Source organism: Mizuhopecten yessoensis, unplaced genomic scaffold, assembly GCF_002113885.1.
Source record: "Mizuhopecten yessoensis strain PY_sf001 unplaced genomic scaffold, ASM211388v2 scaffold1515, whole genome shotgun sequence".
Classification (NCBI taxonomy): domain Eukaryota; kingdom Metazoa; phylum Mollusca; class Bivalvia; order Pectinida; family Pectinidae; genus Mizuhopecten; species Mizuhopecten yessoensis.
This window is the reverse complement of record NW_018404085.1, coordinates 80,608-102,379: the sequence shown is the minus strand read 5'-3', so window position 1 is coordinate 102,379 and position 21,772 is coordinate 80,608. Positions and strand designations below refer to the sequence as shown.

At 36.6% G+C, this 21,772-nt stretch overlaps 1 protein-coding gene across 4 annotated transcripts; it reads right to left on the bottom strand.

The window, feature by feature from the left end:
• Window positions 1-988: 988 nt before the first annotated feature.
• Window positions 989-19,457, bottom strand: LOC110463968. 4 transcript variants are annotated; one of them, XM_021518957.1, is made up of 3 exons: window positions 19,436-19,457; window positions 7,055-7,117; window positions 989-6,596 (listed from the first exon to the last, which is right to left on the bottom strand). In XM_021518957.1, the coding sequence occupies exon 3, from the start codon at window positions 6,323-6,325 to the stop codon at window positions 4,397-4,399; it is 1,929 nt and encodes a 642-aa protein (XP_021374632.1). In that variant the 5' UTR covers window positions 6,326-6,596; window positions 7,055-7,117; window positions 19,436-19,457; the 3' UTR covers window positions 989-4,396. The 4 variants fall into 4 exon arrangements, with proteins under 4 accessions (XP_021374632.1, XP_021374616.1, XP_021374641.1 ...); XM_021518941.1 differs by lacking the exon at window positions 19,436-19,457 and adding an exon at window positions 18,072-18,326; XM_021518966.1 differs by lacking the exon at window positions 19,436-19,457 and adding an exon at window positions 14,730-14,768.
• Between the last annotated feature and the right edge of the window lie 2,315 nt (window positions 19,458-21,772).

The following is a 21,772-nucleotide window of genomic DNA, read 5'->3' as shown; positions in this document are numbered from 1 at the left end:
TTATGTGCCCTCCTGTGTTTCTGTTGTTGTTATTGTTGTCGGTGTTGTCACCTCTCCGTAGTAAACAAGCATAGGTGAATGTATGCCGTCCATATTTTTTGTATTTTTTATAAAAAAATAAATAATTACCCGTTTAAATTTGCGGGAAGTCTCAGTCTCAAATTCTGTTTAACCGCGAATGTATATCCCAGAAACAAGCTCAGCACACTTGACCCAATCGGACAGCAATATGAATGTACAATACGGTATGACAATTCCATCTCCGTCAACCCTATAATTCTGTTAATTCTGTTATTATGAATAATAGAAACCATACTGATTTACAAAACATAAAGCTACATGCACATCAAGCTGTTTTCCATTAGTGAGTTGAAAGTTTACCTAGTAATAATTTTGCGTCTGTTTCCTCATAGGAAAGCGGCATTTAAAACGGGAACACCGTGCATATCAGCTGATTAGAAACACTTGTCTGTAGTAAGACGTATGTAATGAAATAAGAAAACAATACGCGGAAGAAAAAACCGTAATCAATTATCTCGTTGGAAAAATGCGTTCCGGCAAGGAAGTGACTGTCCACAGATAGAACTCACGCCAACACCTTCAATCAACAACCGTCTGACTTTTGTCAAAACGAGTGTGTGGAGTAGTTACTGTTAGTCATAACCTGTGTGGGTTGGGGACGTTAACAGGCACATGTACTCACAACTTCTTCAAAAGCTTGGATTTGTAATGTATACATATCAGTATCACGCGAAAATTGCACACTGAATTATTCTGAATGATATGTCCATTATATCATTTGTGTACTTTACGGGAAAATGGCATTCGATAAGATATAAATATAAAATGCAAATTGTTGCAAAGAAAATATAAAAAAATGTTCCCTCAATACAATGTATTTGACTGTTATTTAGCCTGCAATTTGAAAGATAAAACCCAATACTTTTGGTTACCTGCCTTATAGCCAGAAGTTGATATAAACCAGAGCATAAACTGACAAAGAATATCAAAATCTTGTCAAGTCATCATTTTATTTAGAAAAGTAAACAAATATTAAAAATCATACGAAGATCCGTGTTCAGACCATCGGTAATTAACACACGCATTAAATAAGATACGCTTGTCAATGAAATGCTTATGCCACGTTTTATTGCTTATGTTAAGTATATGAACTACTTTGCAGATCGTTATTATCAGTGCAAACACACCAACTCAAAATTTAATACGGTCTTAGTATGATTGGCGTTTGACTTACATGGAAATACGTGTTTGAATGTTAATGAAATTACGATTTAGTTAACTGTTGTCATCTTTTAATAACATCTTTGTACATTGGTATTAACAAAAAACAATTATAAATAACAGGTTCGTTTTATGGATAGTTAACACTACAAAACAAACTAATTTTCACAAATCAACCGATGACCATACTTAAGATTCTAATTTTAAGTTGTATTATTAAACATAACATTGTCTTTGTGGTTGACTCCCTAATATACACTTGTACTAGTTTTGACAATGGACAAGATTTTTTTTTTATCTTATGAGTCAAACAAACTTTTTTGTTATTTTAGCTGAAAAATGACACATATGTGATGATTTATTTCTAGTTTATCGTAAGATACGCCGCTACGAATATTACACGAGAAATGCATATTACAAACATGATATTAATTATATAACGACAGATGTTATATGAATCTGGATGTCACTTTTACATCATATTCAGTACTGTATGATCGGAACAACATAGCTCATATAACCTGCATTAAGATAGTAACATTCCATATTGTCTGGGTATACAATGTCAAATAATTTACAAGCAGGTTACGCCTTTTGAATGAAAACTAAAAACTGGTTTAGTATTAAAAATATTGTAATATTGAAACAGCAACGATAATTATCACGATCTTTGTAAATTTGTAGGTTTCATATCTCTAATTTGTCGTGTTAAAGTTTAGCCTAAACATGTTCGTCATATAACGCATGTATAGTATCTGGAAACATCAAATCAGATATTCAATTCAGAGTTAATTCGCGAGAAAAGAATTTCACGAATGAAGATATATCTCGAATTAAGATATACTGAGAATATGGATGCAGGCACAATATAAAACGACTGCTGTCACTTCCATAATCTTCGCGAATATGTCGTTGTAAAAATAATCCCAAAAATAAGTATTCGTTAAAATCAGTTATTTACTGTATATTTACCCTGAGTTATATATACATACATATACATACACACAGATATACCACTACGCCAAAACTATCATAGAAACGGAAACTTATCATGTAACAGTTCAATTCACAACATTGCTTTCTGACATACACATATCAATGAAAATATGTGTAAACACACCTTTAGCAATATTTAAGCATAACGGCACATATTGACCATATTCTGGAAATTTTGGAATAATATTTAAGGATTAACTTGAATATATTTTTCATGTTATGGAGGTATAACACAAAAAAACGGAGTGCACTCTCATCATAAACCGCTTAATTTAATCTACTAAACACAATCCCTGTGAAAATCCACTTTTAATGATGGACTCTTTTCTCTTATAAATTATTGCGCTGCAGTATCAGCCAAACAGAAGCGACGTTTCAAACGGCGACGTCATTTTTTACGTTATGGGCTGATAACATATTTTTTTTAAGTCAATGAAAATGCTTGTTACAAGCAAGATTAAATTATATATTTATACATGTAAAGTTTTTAAATAGATAAAAAAATGGAAAATGCAGTTGGCGAATGTACATTTTAAGTTACAGGTTGCATTCACATAGCGGTAAGATATAAAAATGTCAAGAAGCTCAACACAATGGCATATCAAGCCGAAGGTAAAACAAAGTGTATAACAAATGTTACTTCGGAACATGTATTAGCATCGAAATGAGTTTGAGTTACCAACGCATGGTAAGGACCTCGCGCAGAAACAGGTGTCAGTAACAAAATAAAGAAAACTGCGGGTTGACTTAATATGATCAGGTTGCAGCATCAGTCTTGAATAAAAAATACTTTATACAAGGACATGAATAACAACGAAAAATGATGGTTACCTAGTTTGAATTTAACATCTACATTCAGATCTTTCGTTAGCTTCCGTAACGCAATGATTTACAACGTAATATTCGACTTTCAATGCAGCAAACAAGAAGACAAATATTTGGCAGTCCTTCCAAAAGGAAGACGTGTATATGTAAACAAAAAAATGGGTTGAACACAATTGGCTCACACCTTTTTGTCACGACAAGAAAAGTGTCTGACGGTAACATACACATTTCTCACGTTTCTGCCTAAGGGTGTTAACAAGTTAATTTTGAAAGTAAACATGTGTTTTAGATGAAGTACGTACGACTTTTAGGGGTATGAGTGGTAATGGATTAGAGTGGATGATTCGGGTAAAGAAGGAGTTATCAGATAATGTATAAAATGTTTGAGGGAAAGAATAGGGGTAATGAGGAATGGATAAGAGTAAAGGAGATGGACAGAGGTGGGAAGGGATGGGGGGAAGTGAGGGGTCGAAAAGGGAAGAGAGAAAAGTATAGTGAGTGATGTATAGTGTAGACAGGGTTGGATAAGGGCAGTGAGGGTCGGGTAGACGTAGACAAGTGTGGGTAAAGTTAATGAAAAGATGCCTAGGGGTACAGAGGCGTGGCAATGGATCGAATGGGTGTTGATAAGGGCATGTAGGGATGAAGATCTTTATATTTAAAGATTAGGGTGGAAAAGGGATGAATAAAGAGTTGGATAGAGAGATAGATATAAAGGGTTAGTTTACAGGTGGAAAGAGACGCGAAAATAGAGATAGGGATAGAGAATGGATAGAGAGAGCTATTATATCCTTTTATAACATAATTATACGCTGAAATCTCACGAATTGTGTCTAGAAAGCAAATATGCTGTATAACCCTTCTCTGAATAGATTAAAGATGAAACATGACCACAGCAGTAAACAGATTCGTATGTAGGAATGTAGGAGTATTAATTGCCCGTTTTACCTGATAGATCAAATTAACGTGGTCTCATTGTATACCGTCTATTAATATATTGAAGATAGGGGACATCGAATCCCTGACTTGTTGTAATATAAACAGTTTTGATAAACAGACTCATGTTATTATATGTTCTAATACAAATGTATCTTTAAAAACTAGAACGTTTTGTTCGGTAACGATAACCTTAGCACCCTCAGGCAAAAATGTATCATACATTTTCTGTATCAATTCGAAACAACACATAATAAATTAGAAAATCAGTATTCTAAAACAACCAAAATATCTTAAAATCAAATGGACCTAAATCATGCAAATTTATACATGAACTATTACATCTCCAATAAACGCTTTCCATTAAAAATGTATAAGATTGTAAGACTGATATTATCTAATGAACCATTTCAATAAATGTTCCTTGCACTTGACTGAGCTCATTTTGAATTTCAACCGCGTTTTCGTGATTTGATTTGGACATGATATGAAAGGAACGTCTCCGCGCAATGCAATGTGACATGTTTCCTTTCCCGTGATTGAGCTGACAGTGTTTCTCAAACATTGGTCCCTCGGACGATAACATTGACATACAGGGCAAACTTGTCCCATTCACCTTTTGACACCCACTTTCCCTATAATCCCGACCCTCTAAATATTCACCATATGACACGGATGAATGATGCCTTTCATTTTCGATCAAAATATCATCGGTTCCATTAGTATGATATATTGATCCATTTGACTGACAGCATATCGAATCATCGTTATTCTTTACATCCTGTTTTTTCATTTGATTCTCCGTTTCTGAGTCCCTATTTGTTTGTGGATTATTGTCATGAACATTTCCAGATTGTGAAGGGTACGACACAGCGTCTACATTATGCACTACTGCACAAACTGTAAAGGCAGTCGGCTTCACCTTAGCAGGTGACAGGTCGTCCTTTAAATCATCTAGAATTACAGGAACAGGTAAATCTCCTATGTGCCTCTCGGGGTCCTGATCCACGGCCGTAGAATCAGACGTTGCATGCTCAATTTTTGTCACAGCGTAATCTGCATGGGAATCGTGTGCGGTATCACAACGTTGGGACATTGAACGACCTCTACGTTTGTAAGATGATGATGGCGACGTTGATATATCGGACTGGGTCTCAGCATCAACCATACGTACTAGTTTATCACACACGTTATTTTGTATAAACTCAGTGCGTTCTTCTGTAAAAGTCAAACTGCTGTCGTTTTTCATTTTGTTGCATTTTTTCTTGTTTATGTCATCTCTGGTTATCAGCTCTGTTAACCTAGACGTGTCTTCGGAGACGGTTCTCCTTCGGTTTGCTAATTTGACAACATTGGCCACATCTCTCACAGGGCTCGACCTGTGACTTTCTGTGCTTGTTTGTCGTCCGAACTTTCTCTTTGAAGCAGATTGTAGAAAAGACTCTGAATATGCAGCATTGACCGTTATGTTCATTCTCGATCCTATCTTTCGTGGAGTTCCGTCTATGCGATCTTCACTATCGTATAGAACACTTCTAGGTGACATCGGTGATTTTTGATAAGTACCTTTTAATCTCATGTAGTTGTCAAGAGCAGGTTTGATCGAAAATCTGCTTTCCTGTGGTAGTTTTATTTGACTGGTGTCACGACCTTTCGCATTCTTTTTCATGAAATGTGTTCGTTTCGGTGAGGGACTGGCATCTGATGGTATCTCTTTCATTTCTATTTCAAGATTATTTTCCTTTTCAATTTTCTGTAAGTAGTTTGAATAGGATGTGACGGTTTCGTACATTTGAGAATCCATGCGATATTGTAGAGATTTGGATGACGTGATCGTTTCATAAGCGCCAGACCGTAAATAGGAATTATACGAGTTCACTGTGTCGTAATTATCACCAACATCTACGTCGTTGAAATGCTTATCTCCTTGAACTAAGATGACATAGCTAGCTACGTCATAGCTGCAACCTCTTTCTTTGATCTTTGAACTATCTCTGTACCATTTACAGGCACGGAAAAACACAAATATGAACAGAAAGAGAATTGCCAATCCCGGCAAAAATGCCAGGTTGAGGTTCGATTTCTTCTTAGACTCTGTTTGATATCCATCTAACCATTCGCCGGTTTCATTAAGAGACACTGTATTAGAACTAGGAGTTTCCCTTGTAATAATGAGGTCCGAACGATTTTGAATTGTCGAGAGGTTTGCCAAATCAGGCGTGTGACTTCCATCAGTAATCCTATCAGCTCGCACAATGTCTACACATATCACACAGGTTAAGTATACCGTCACAGGTACCACATAATGGAAGGCATAAGGAAGCATCAGCCTAATTTTCTCTGTATTATTGATTAACTACGTCGCTTCATCAATCGTATAGAAGTAGTCGTAAAAGGTTACTCTCACATACTGTCAACTGTCAATTCGCTGAGGAAATGTGTTGTCACCACGCAGGATGGACCAACGTTATAACACGTAACATCGTTAGAACACATATAAGCCCGTGTTTCCTTTCATGTGTTTACGGTACTAAGCCGCGAATCAACACAGGTTGTACTTTTTATGCAATGATAGCCATTTTCTTTACTCCAGTATTCTGAAATAGGAAACGTACATTTTACACCTGGTATTACATGTTGCACCTGGAATAACATAGCGCGTATATATGCGATAAAACCAATTGTAAGAAAATATTCGCATGGCTTAGTTATTTGTACATTTAGTTGTATTTTACCATTCTGTATGCTATTTATATTATTTGTATTGTCAATGATGGAATATAAGCTAGGGACCTGTCATTATATAAAAACAGCCACTTTTTCTAAAAAGTCTGCAGCAACTCAGAGCTGCTACAGAGTAAATGTTTGAAAAATAGCAATACACAATCATATGTTAACAACTGTTATGTACCATAAACATATACACGGTTTTAAGTGATAAACTTAAAGCTCAACATTAAAAAATATGTTCAACCAACATGATACAAATATGGGATATCTGCAACACAGAGTAGCCCTCTAGCAATTATATTTATAGTAATATTCACAGTTTTACCTCAGATTCACGGTGCTTTCCTAGTCCAGAAACTGTCAACACACACATACAGCGTGCGGTGTGCTGAAAAGAAAGAAAACAACATATTGATTTAAGCGAAACACGTTGACAATAAAATCGTTGTTAATTTTGTACACATTCAGTTCAACAGCCACTGTTCTACGATATGTACAATACTTTTGATGGATGTAAGCTTGTATATTAGAGACAACGTTTTAGTGAACCTGAATACAGAAGCTTTGATAAATCCATACCATGTGCTGACTGTGACGTCCACCATGCATCGTGTCGGTATTCGTATTAACACAGAGAAAATCGTCACTGAGACGGGGAGTCAGCTGATCACTTTGACTATAAATAGATTTCGTTCCATTGACAAGGTGTTTGTCATCGGGAGGTCTTTTAATTTTATCGAAAAAATATACCTCCTGTGACTTGTCAGGTGAATCGTGATAAAGAAAAGCGCTCACCCGTAAATAACAAGTATTCTATATATGTGTTCCTTAATGCTTTCGGTTTATGAATGAACTATCATTCATGTGTTCATATACGAAATACTTAAATAAACCGAAAAATAGGAAGTCATCATCAATCATCAAGTTAATACATTGAAATGAATTAAATCAGACGTGTGTATCAACAACTCCTGTTGTCACTAACATGGATAATTAAGAAAAAGTATGAAATAAAGACCATCACACACGTATTTTTCATCTATGAAGTCTTTTGCTATATATCATATAGAGTCATTAAGGGACACAGTTAATGGGGTGTTAATGACACGGTGATGAGGGTCCGGATATGCGCACATCTGTGTAGTAGATTGCGTTTAGATGTAGTTCTTATCACACTTTTATCCTGTGCTGAATATGCAATTTTGATATGCAAATAGTTACATAAATGTATGTTATTTACATACATAAATAGTATTAAGGGTTGTTTGTCTTGCTGTGTTTGCTTGCCGTTTGTTTGTTTTTCTCTCTCTACGCGCTTTAGTTATTTTTGAAGTCACAGTTAAACACGGAACATTTTGGTTAGACTTCATGCAATATTTTCTAGAGAAAACGGTCGGACAGGCTAACTACTTGCCATGCAATTATGTCGATCAGCGCAATGATCATCTACCGTGGTTAACTTTGGAGTTAACTTCAAACGTGCAGGAGTGTGCTGACTTACTGTAGTGATATGGAATATCACGAATAGGTTACACGTCCTGACGCTCACTTCTTATGTTGCATTATTAAACACATTTGGAAAAGTGATATACATCCGATTTTATTTTCCACAACTCACGAGACTTTCAATAACAGGAGACCTCAATTCTAGGTTTACTCAGAATGTCGATTAGAATAGAAGGTTCCAATGCCTTGAGTCAACATGGCGTTTTATATTATAGCTTAATGCACACATATGGTTCACTATAATGCTTCAATAGACGATGTCTCGACTGTCATGTGATACCGCGAATACACATCCCATCATATCACTCATTGTGAGTAGAAACAATCCAATAGAAATGGTTTGTGCCATATCTATGTTTTGTTCCGCAGAACAGACCATAGATAAGACGTTCAGATAACCGAAAAGCAGTCTTTTTTATTTGTATGTGAATATTCGCATGCATGCTTGGTTATCATGTTCACGAGATCCTGATTTAGATTAAAGGAAATAAACGAAAGTCATTGCGACATTTTCTTTTTAACCCAGCACAACATAAAAGCTAAAATAAAAACGTTCAGACGCATCCCATAAACCTCGTACGTAAATCTCATATAACGTCTCGTTATATGTTTCATAAGTGCCTAAGAAATGTATAAGGTTGACCTAAGATCTGTCAGATTTACCCTTTAGTTAGCACTTAAAGATCTTTTCAGATTTACCCTTTAGTTAGCACTTAAAGATCGGTCAGATTTACCCTTTTGTAGCACTTAAAGATATGTCAGATTTACCCTTTTGTTAGCACTTAAAGATCTGTCAGATTTACCCTTTCGTTAGCACTTGGACTGCAGTGCAATAACATATAATTAAGATAGCCAACGTGTGATATGAACCACTATGAAACCATATTTATCGTCAAGTAAAAAACTGGTTGTAATATCCATTTCAATTGTCCAGTAAATAGCTAAAGAAGCTGTAACTGTGAAAGAGCGCGTGATACAAATAGTACACTGTATCAAAACTCATTCCCGTGCCATAGGATTTAATGTTACGTTACTGTCCTTACGATCTTCTCTACATTGTACGCCTTCAATCGAAAGTAGGTACTAATATCAACTCATTGTCATTTTAATCAAAGTTATTTGAACCAGAGGAAGAATTTAAAAAAAGTTGTGTACATAACATACCACTCCACAGAGTATACCGACTTACATAACATACCATTTCACAGAGTATACCGACTTACATAACATACAACTACAAAGAGTATACCGACTTACATAACATACCATTTCACGGAGAATACCGACTTACATAACATACCACTCCACAGAGTATACTGACTTACATAACATACCACTCCACAGAGTATACCGACTAACATAACATACCACTCCACATAGTATACCGACTTACAAAACATACCACTCCACAGAGTATACCGACTTACATAACATACCACTCTACATAGAGTATAACGACTTACATAACATACCACTCCACAGAGTATACCGACTTACATAACATACCACTCCACAGAGTATACTGACTTACATAACATACACTCCACAGAGTATACTGACTTACATAACATCCACTCCACATAGTATACCGACTTAAATAACATACCACTCCACAGAGTATACCGGCTTACATAACATACCACTCCACATAGAGTATACCGACTTACATAACATCCACTCCACAGAGTATACCGACTTACATAACATCCACTCCACATAGTATACCGACTTACATAACATACCATTTCACGGAGTAAACCGACTAACATAACATACTACTCCAAAGAGTATACCAACTTACAAAACATACAACTACAAAGAGTATACCGACTTACATAACATACCATTTCACGGAGTATACCGACTTACATAACATATCACTCCACAGAGTATACCGACTTACATAACATACCACTCCACAGAGTATACTGACTTACATAACATACCACTCCACAGAGTATACCGACTTACATAACATACCACTCCACATAGAGTATACTGACTTGCATAACATCCACTCCACATAGTATACCGACTTACATAACATACCACTTCACAGATTATACCGACTTACATAACATACCACTGCACATAGAGTATACCGACTTACATAACATCCACTCCACATAGTATACCGACTTACATAACATACCACTCCACAGAGTATACCGACTTACATAACATACCACTCCACATAGAGTATACTGACTTGCATAACATCCACTCCACATAGTATACCGACTTACATAACATACCACTTCACAGATTATACCGACTTACATAACATACCACTGCACATAGAGTATACCGACTTACATAACATCCACTCCACATAGTATACCGACTTACATAACATACCACTCCACAGAGTATACCGACTTACATAACATACCACTCCACATAGAGTATACTGACTTGCATAACATCCACTCCACATAGTATACCGACTTACATAACATACCACTTCACAGATTATACCGACTTACATAACATACCACTGCACATAGAGTATACCGACTTACATAACATCCACTCCACATAGTATACCGACTTACATAACATACCACTCCACAGAGTATACCGACTTACATAACATACCACTCCACATAGAGTATACCGACTTACATAACATACCACTCCACAGAGTATACCGACTTACATAACATACCACTCCACAGAGTATACCGACTTACATAACATACCACTCCACAGAGTATACCGACTTACATAACATACCACTCCACAGAGTATACCGACTTACATAACATACCACTCCACAGAGTATACCGACTTACATAACATACCACTCCACAGAGTATACCGACTTACATAACATACCACTCCACAGAGTATACCGACTTACATAACATACCACTCCACAGAGTATACCGACTTACATAACATACCACTCCACAGAGTATACCGACTTACATAACATACCACTCCACAGAGTATACCGACTTACATAACATACCACTCCACAGAGTATACCGACTTACATAACATACCACTCCACAGAGTATACCGACTTACATAACATACCACTCCACATAGAGTATACCGACTTACATAACATACCACTCCACAGAGTATACCGACTAACATAACATACCACTCCACAGAGTATACCGACTAAAATAACATACTACTCCACATAGAGTATACTGACTTACATAACATACCACTCCACATAGAGTATACTGACTTACATAACATACCACTCCACATAGAGCATACAGACTTACATAACATACCACTCCACATGGATTATACTGACTTACATAACATACCACTCCACATAGAGTATACCGACTTACATAACATACCACTCAACAGAGTATACTGTCTTACATAACATCCACTCCACACAGAATCCCGACTTACATAACACACCACTCCACATAGAGTCCACATAGAGCATACTGACTTACATAACATACCACTCCACAGATTATACCGACTTACATAACGTACCACTCCACATAGTATATCGACTTACATAACATACCACTCCAAATAGAGCATACCGACTTAGATAACATACCACTCCACATAGAGTATACCGACTTACATAACATACCCCTCCACATAGAGTATATCGACTTACATAACATACCCCTCCAAATAGAGCATACCGACTTAGATAACATACCTCCCCACATAGAGTATACCGACTTACATAACATACCTCTCCACAGAGTATACCGACTAACATAACATACCACTCCACATAGAGTATACTGACTTACATAACATACCCCTCCACATAGAGTATACGGACTTACATAACCCACCACTCAACAGAGTATACTGACTTACATAACATCCACTCCACATAGAATACCGACTTACATAACATACACTCCACAGATTATACCGACTTACATAACAAACCACTCCACAGATTATACCGACTTACATAACGTACCACTCCACAGATTATACCGACTTACATAACGTACCACTCCACAGATTATACCGACTTACATAACGTACCACTCCACAGATTATACCGACTTACATAACGTACCACTCCACATAGAATATCGACTTACATAACATACCACTCCAAATAGAGCATACCGACTTAGATAACATACCTCCCCACATAGAGTATACCGACTTACATAACAAACCACTCCACATAGTATATCGCCTTACATAACATACCACTCCACATAGAGTATATCGACTTACATAACATACAACTCCACCTAGAGTATACGGACTTACATAACATACCACTCCACATAGAGCATACCGACTTACATAACATACCACTCCACAGATTATACCGACCTACATAACGTACCACTCCACATAGTATATCGACTTACATAACATACCGCTCCAAATAGAGCATACCGACTTAGATAACATACCTCCCCACATAGAGTATACCGACTTACATAACATACCACCCCACATAGTTTATGTATACTGACTTACATAACATCCACTCCACATAGAATACCGACTTACATAACATACACTCCACAGATTATACCGACTTACATAACGTCCCACTCCACATAGTATATCGACTTACATAACATACCTCTCCACATAGAGTATACTGACTTACATAACATACTACTCGACATAGAGTATACTGACTTACATAACATACTACTCGACATAGAGTATACTGACTCACATAACATACCACTCCACATAGAGTATATCGACTTACATAACATACCACCCCACATAGTTTATGTATACTGACTTACATAACATCCACTCCACATAGAATACCGACTTACATAACATACACTCCACAGATTATACCGACTTACATAACAAACCACTCCACATAGAGTATACTGACTTACATAACAAACCACTCCCCATAGAGTATACTGACTTACATAACATACTACTCGACATAGAGTATACTGACTTACATAACATACTACTCGACATAGAGTATACTGACTTACATAACATACTACTCCACATAGAGTATACTGACTTACATAACAAACCACTCCCCATAGAGTATACTGACTTACATAACATACCACTCCACATAGAGTATATCGACTTACATAACATACCACTCCACATAGAGTATACCGACTTACATAACATACCACTCCACATAGAGTATACCGACTTACATAACATACCACTCCACATAGAGTATACCGACTTACATAACATACCACTCCACATAGAGTATACCGACTTACATAACATACCACTCCACATAGAGTATACCGACTTACATAACATACCACTCCACATAGAGTATACCGACTTACATAACATACCACTCCACATAGAGTATACCGACTTACATAACATACCACTCCACATAGAGTATACCGACTTACATAACATACCACTCCACATAGAGTATACCGACTTACATAACATACCACTCCACATAGAGTATACCGACTTACATAACATACCACTCCACATAGAGTATACCGACTTACATAACATACCACTCAACAGAGTATACTGACTTACATAACATCCACTCCACATAGTATACCGACTTACATAACATACCACTCCACAGAGTATACCGACTTACATAACATACCACTCCACAGATTATACCGACTTACATAACATACCACTCCACAGATTATACCGACTTACATAACATACCACTCCCCATAGAATATACCGACTTACATAACATACCACTCCACAGAGTATACTGACTTACATAGCATACCACTCCACAGATTATACCGACTTACATAACATACCACTCAACAGATTATACTGACTTACATAACATCCACTCCACAGAGTATACCGACTTACATAACATACCACTCCACAGATTATACCGACTTACATAACATACCACTCCACAGATTATACCGACTTACATAACATACCACTCCCCATAGAATATACCGACTTACATAACATACCACTCCACAGAGTATACTGACTTACATAGCATACCACTCCACAGATTATACCGACTTACATAACATACCACTCAACAGATTATACTGACTTACATAACATCCACTCCACATAGTATACCGACTTACATAACATACCACTCCACAGATTATACCGACTTACATAACATACCACTCCACATAGAGTATACCGACTTACATAACATACCACTCCACATAGTATATCGACTTACATAACATACCACTCCACATAGAGTATACCGACTTACATAACATACCACTCAACAGAGTATACCGACTTACTATAAATTCGGAAGATATACTACGAAGATACCTCGACGAATTCCCAGACACTCTGACAATAGACGGAATAATGTGAATACAAGACAAGGGGTAAATCAATGCAGCGGTTCTTTAAAACAGGGCAGAAACATATGTTACTGAAAGGTACTGTACCGCAGGGGCATCCGTCAAAATGTAATCAACATAAACATCTCTCTCAGGATGAAAATTTCCATAAGCACTCGTCCAAATAAATACCTATAGAAGGCTGCTGTCAACTTGTTATCGAATTACAGGTTGTTTTCTAATACATACACGTATATCACTCCTCACTTCCGTATTTCGCAGAAATACATTCCTCTTATGTGACCTGCAAACTCTAAACACGTTATATGGTGTATTACTGGTTAGACTTCCGGCTTCAGAGGAGGGACTGTTTTTATAAATATTTGCTTATTTACAGATTACTTCCTTTTTTGTCATTACTCGTATCGTCGTTTTGCGTTACATGTAGTTCGATATTAGTACATAATTACTCGTAATCGGTGTTAGGTGTACTGGTCTCTAATTTCGAGACGGCATTGACTTGTCTTCCTATTATACAGGCCGGACACGATACTATACACACACTTTAATTATCACGATTCAACTATAAAAATAGATCGTTTGTTCTTATACTTAATAGTTAAATTTGAGTACAGCTGTCTTTATACATTGCAAATATGGTTAGCACATACAACATATGACGCTCAATTCAGTGCTACCATCTAAACCAGTTAAATTGGCGTCCTGAATTGTAGGATTTGGAAAGGTTTTTGTTTGTTTGTGCTTTACGTCCTATTACAAATTTAACAGCAGTGGCCATTTAAGGACGTTCCATGGTTTGCTGGTGGAGAAGGCCCGTAGCACCCAGAAAAACTACCGACCTGCGATCAGTATCTGACGACTGCCACACGTAGGCCTCGAATCTGCGATCATCATAGACCGGCAGAACAAAAGGTAGTGTTGTTCTCATGTCTTCATTGCTATTGATGAGAACATGATGAGCAAAAGGTAGCGCAGTTCTCATGCCTTCATTGATGTTGATGAGTACATGATGAACTAAAGGTAGCGTAGTTCTCATGTCTTCATTGATGTTGATGAGTAAATGATGAACTAAAGGTAGCGCAGTTCTCATGTCTTCACTGATGTTGTTTAGTATATGACTTATAAACGTGAGTCAGTTCTCATGTCTGTACTGGTATTGATGAGTACATGACTTTTATACGTGAGTCAGATCTCATGTCTGTACTGGTATTGATGAGTACATGACTTCTAAACGTGAATCAGTTCTCATGTCTGTACTGGTATTGATGAGTACATGACTTATAAACGTGAGTCAGTTCTCATGTCTGTACTGGTATTGATGAGAAGAGAACATGACTTATAAACGTGAGTCAGTTCTCATGTATGTACTGGTATTGATGAGTACATGACTTATAAACGTGAGTCAGTTCTCATGTCTGTACTGGTATTGATGAGTACATGACTTCTGAACGTGAGTGAGTTCTCATGTCTGTACTGGTATTGATGAGTACATGACTTATAAACGTGAGTCAGTTCTCATGTCTGTACTGGTATTGATGAGTACATGACTTATACACGTGAGTCAGTTCTCATGTCTGTACTGGTATTGATGTGTACATGACTTTTACACGTGAGTCAGATCTCATGTCTGTACTAGTATTGATGAGTACATGACTTCTAAACGTGAGTCAGTTCTCATGTCTGTACTGGTATTGATGAGTACATGACGTATAAACGTGAGTCAGTTCTCATGCCTGTAGTGGTATTGATGAGTACATGACTTATAAACGTGAGTCAGTTCTCATGTCTGTACTGGTATTGATGAGTACATGACTTATAAACGCGAGTCAGTTCTCATGTCTGTACTGGTATTGATGAGAACATGACTTATAAACGTGAGTCAGTTCTCATGTCTGTACTGGTATTGATGAGTACATGACTTATAAACGTGAATCAGTTCTCATGTCTGTACTGGTATTGATGAGTACATGACTTATAAAAGTGAGTCAGTTCTCATGTCTGTACTGATATTGATGAGTACACGACTTATAAACGAGAGTCAGTTCTCATGTCTGTACTGGTATTGATGAGTACATGACTTATAAACGTGAGTCAGTTGTCATGTCAGTTCGGGTATTGATGAGTACATGACTTATAAAAGTGAGTCAGTTCTCATGTCTGTACTGGTATTGATGAGTACATGACTTATAAACGTGAATCAGTTCTCATGTCTGTACTGGTATTGATGAGTGCATGACTTATAAATGTGAGTCAGTTCTCATGTCTGTACTGGTATTGATGAGTACATGACTTATAAACGTGAACCAATTCAACCATAACATACATACCGCATATACTTTTTATGTATACGATATAATATAATGAAGATTATTGTCGAATCATGTTTTTTAAACCTCCCGGACTACTTTTGTCATACAGGCAGATTTTTATGTTACATATTTGTATCATTACTCTTCATCGTCTTCACAAAATCCCCTCAGACCTAAGTAGAAATGTGTCTCCTGATACCATAGATATATTACTTACTAAAAATATAAACAATAGAAAAGCATACAACTGCATCGAAACAAACACACTGGAGTCAAATTGTCAGTAAGTCAGAAATCATTAACTGAAGAGTAAACAAACACCGCAGGACATATAATGTACTGACGTGTTTCCTGTTTAGTATCGGCTATAAAGAGTGTTACTTTAAATCATGTTACCAACTCGAAGCTATGCCTTAAATCCATTGTGGGCAGGTAGCGGCTTAAAGTATGAAATCATCTCAATACATTTAAGCCTACTTAGTTACGTTTAATTGAACAATGAGTCCAGTATGCTGATCATTATAACTATACGGTACACAGCAGACCTGTATATATCTTCCTTTCGCGTACATTACACACAGGAAAGTTTATTAGTTTCACATATAAGCTCATGTCAACTTATCACAACCAATCATCCCGTTACAATGTAATCATTTGGAGACAGTATTGGGAATAATGCCTATGTTTATCATTCTGTCACTGTGTTTGTTATAAGCTGCGCACCCTTACCCACCTGGTTAAGAAGAATAACATTAAACCCTATCAGGACACAGTGTGCTGGTTCTGTCCCGTGAAAGCTAATATTAATACAGTGACCCGCCATATTTTTTACTATAATTGACAGAGATTGTTATCACATCAGCTATTTCCGTGATCAAACACATCTATATAACCACAGCACTTACTATAGTAGTGTACTTAAGAAGGCATTATTCACTAGTTGTACATTCGATACGCATCAGTATCGCCTACATCATTATATGAACCATAATGTATTGCAATATATCATCACTGTATGGTATACGTTCTGTTCTGTACCCAGTAAGATAAATCACTACCAAAGGGTATGTTTATAAACATGTCTCTTCTTCAGCAGGACGAACGCTATGTAAATTTACTAAGTAAAACTTTTATAAATTAAAACCACGTGTGGCAGGTTGTAATTTTAAGGGTAATTATATACACATGGAAAAAGTAGATATCTTCTATCTAATCAAATGATGTAAAAATAATTGAGTACTTTTTTATACATAACACTCACCGTACGCTGATATAACTTTGATACACCAGTAATTATCCCACCATTACAAAAATACACTGTCGTGTGTTCCTGTCATCCATGGTCACGTTTCCGTCTGGTTACCATAACACGTTGCACGTTTGAAATTTGGAAAACTGACATTAATCACTTGTAGAACGTGCCCACATGTGCACCGCTGACTAAATACCCCGTGCTGCCGTACCTACATACTGTATATGCACAATTTAAAAAGTAAACAGAACCGCCACTTTACAATCAAACGACACGTTATCGTGTACACATAGCGCGACACGTTTTTTGATACCAGGCCTTCGACAAGGGTGGGACATATCTCAGCGAACAGCATTTAAATGAAATGTCTATATCACTGATATCAATTATTTTAATCACAGTTGGGGTTGGCAAATTATTATGCTAAACTGCGATATCAATGAAACGACGTCGGTTAAAAATCACACAATACCAAAATGTATTCCGACCTAAATCCCCAGTATAATGTGTGGTTTTTTGTATTGATATTAATTCATTTGAATTTCAAAACGTTACTGTATACATTAACAATTTACCCATACTCTATTCATACCTACCATTTACAGTGGTCTTTATGTCCGTCAGATACAGGTACTATGTGCCCTGGGATGAATAAAAGATTACGAAACGGAACTTAAAATGCCCAACTGACAATTGGAAACTTCAAAATGAACTCAACATAGTAATGTTCTTTGCATTTTTGGGAAATAGACATCAAATGTAAATATAAATGTGTGGAAAATTGCATTGGAAATGTGTCATGCTAGTTCCTGCACAAGTGAAGGATACACATTTTTAGAAATTGACACAGATATATTAAATGTGAAACACATTTGACAACAAGCTAAAAATCAGCCCTGGCAAACAGAGTTTGAACTTTGACGCTAATCTCGCTATTTGTGAGTGTGTAACAACGTATCTGGTGATGTTTTATATCTTTGTCAAATAACATTAAAATGGTTAAACAAATGACGTTGCAGACAGAAAATATATTAATTAAGATTTATCTGAAAGTGTGACCGAAATGATACGGTTCTGTAAACGGTCAATTAAACACAACCTGGTGATGATATTCTATTCTATAGTCAGAATTAGTAAAATGTACTTCCACTCAGGCACGACATTGCCCTTGTCAAACGCCTGTGTGTAACCCGAGACTGGCTACATTGTAAATGTAAAACCAGCAAAGCAATACAGCTACACAAAACTCGTCACAGCAGGGGCGAGCGCTAAGTCGACTTTGTTACGGCGAGGAACATAATACACCGAATTACATAGTAGATGACCCTGTAACGTCAAGCCAAAATCACACCACAGTAGTACATTACCATTACATTTCATTAATTGCCACGTTTGACAAATGCTGTAGGTTCTTTTGTAGACTCTATCCATATCATCATGCTTTAGGCACAAGTTGGTGTTTTCCAATAGGTTATTTAGTCGAATGTTAGACCAACAGTTCCTGTTGTGTTTTTAAGTGTTACAAAGTATCAGGCACTACCCGGTTTATTTGACACCGAGATACATTGCGTACCGTACACAATGTATTGCGAAATTTATTTAGCCGCACGCTATGCATCCATCCCTCATACCTAGTCCTGTGTCATCCTTTCTCTCTACTTCGGCTCTGTCAGTGTGACTATCTTCATTTGGGTTAAATACCAAACTTATTTCGTAGATCACAATGTTTATTTTGCTTTCTCAACTTTGTTCCAATCCGATGTTGTTTCACTTAGCCTTCCACTCGCTCGATGTTGATGTATAATCATTACACATCAGTAATATAACACTTAACTGTCTCTCATTTTCATTAGAAAAACGAACCTGCCATTAATACTAACCATTATTTTATGTTTTGACTCAGTCTTCAGTGGTATATGTATGTCGGTGTTACTTTCCACTTCTCGCATGATGCACACACATTCTGTGAAGACGTTTTCTCATTGATGTCGGCATGGTAACATGAACACAAAGTCCATTGGTAGCTGCCATACGTTCAATCAGCGGGATTAAAGTATTGTTTTTTGTTAATTGTAAAAAATAAAATTACTAATACAATTTTATATTTCATGATTTTTTTTATTATTTTTTTTTATTTCCAAACACATAATTCCAGCAACAGAATTATGGAACAGCCTACCAACCCCCATCCTACTACGGGCATCTTTATCTCTTGGAGATAAATATATCAAACCGCTTTTAGGCTCGATTGCCCCCAATGTGAACTGTCCATTTCCTATCTGAAAATGTACTTTCAGACCTACTAATTATATAAGTGCATTTAAGATTATTAATGCGTTACACTTAAATTAATTATTTACATAATTTATTACCCGTTATATAGCGTACATGCTGATGTGTCAATAACATCATAGGGAGTGCACATGACAATGCACAGTTGTTTAATATAAATTTCGAAACACCATCAATTGATAAGTCAATGATGCAATTCCTTTGACAGTGAAATTGTAACCTGGAGACCGCTCCGTATCTTTTTGATGACGTTTAAGGTGTATGTTTTGTTGTTACAAAATAATTGTGAAAACACTTCCACTAACCAATCGATTTTCATCTAAAGCGTTATAATTGAACTGAGAACAAACGTTTCCTGATAACAGATATTTGAGAGACCTTAAAGAAGTGTATAATTATGCTCTTTCAAAGAATAAATTCCCGTCTTGAATTATTAACGAAAACCATAGCGTTTTTACAAACTGACAGCGGTGCCGTAAGCATTTGACCATTTTGCGGTAAACGATTGATATTGTCTTATGTATCGTAATTACAAACTGTACGGTTATATATGCATCCAGTGTTAAACTTTTATGACAACAAAAACGTATTTCCGAAGAGAGGCGGTGAACAACTTGTAAATGACCGTTCGGCAATGTTTTGTCTGGCCGCGAAATCGCGGTAAGTAATAAAGAGTTGAGCTATTTAAGCAGAGCCAACAAGAACAGTTCGTAACATTTCATATCACAAACGTCAGCGAGTACAGCTCAAAAACAACATATCAAATGTCAGTAAAAATCGCTTTCAAATTAAAAACAACATGTCAAGTATCCGAGTGTCATTACTGACGACAATGACCTGTGTATTGTGACATTTCCAGAAAGATCTTTTAAAGATAAAGTATTGTCAATACTTCATATGTATATTGTGTCACAGACAAAGCATGTGCAACAAGATATGTGAAAGGCATCGAAGTGTCTTTGTTTATTTTTATTGTGCTGATTGAGAATGAGAAACATTTCCTTTGAAGGTGTATTTAGAGCAGGTGCGTCTTTTAAGTTTGTGAAATACAAACAACTATTTTTAGCGCCATTTGGGGCGTGTACCAATGATTGTATATAGGTTAACTAAGACAAAATCTTGAAAATTCTTCATTGGTTGTATACTATACATTTATTTGCACATATTAAACGGCGTTTAGGCATACACCTCGATACGTGTAAACATATTTACATCACTTACTCCCTACAGCGATCGCTTGTGTTTAGCAAATGACCATTTCTGCAACACGTTTTGTCCTTTGTTGAAATAATTGATTTGCTTCTACATGTGCCGTTATCTCTAATCACGGTTCTGAAGCCCCGAACGCCGTTACCACAAAAGCGAGTTTGAACCCAGGCCAATTTGTAACATAAACTTGTAGATAAAACAACTTTACC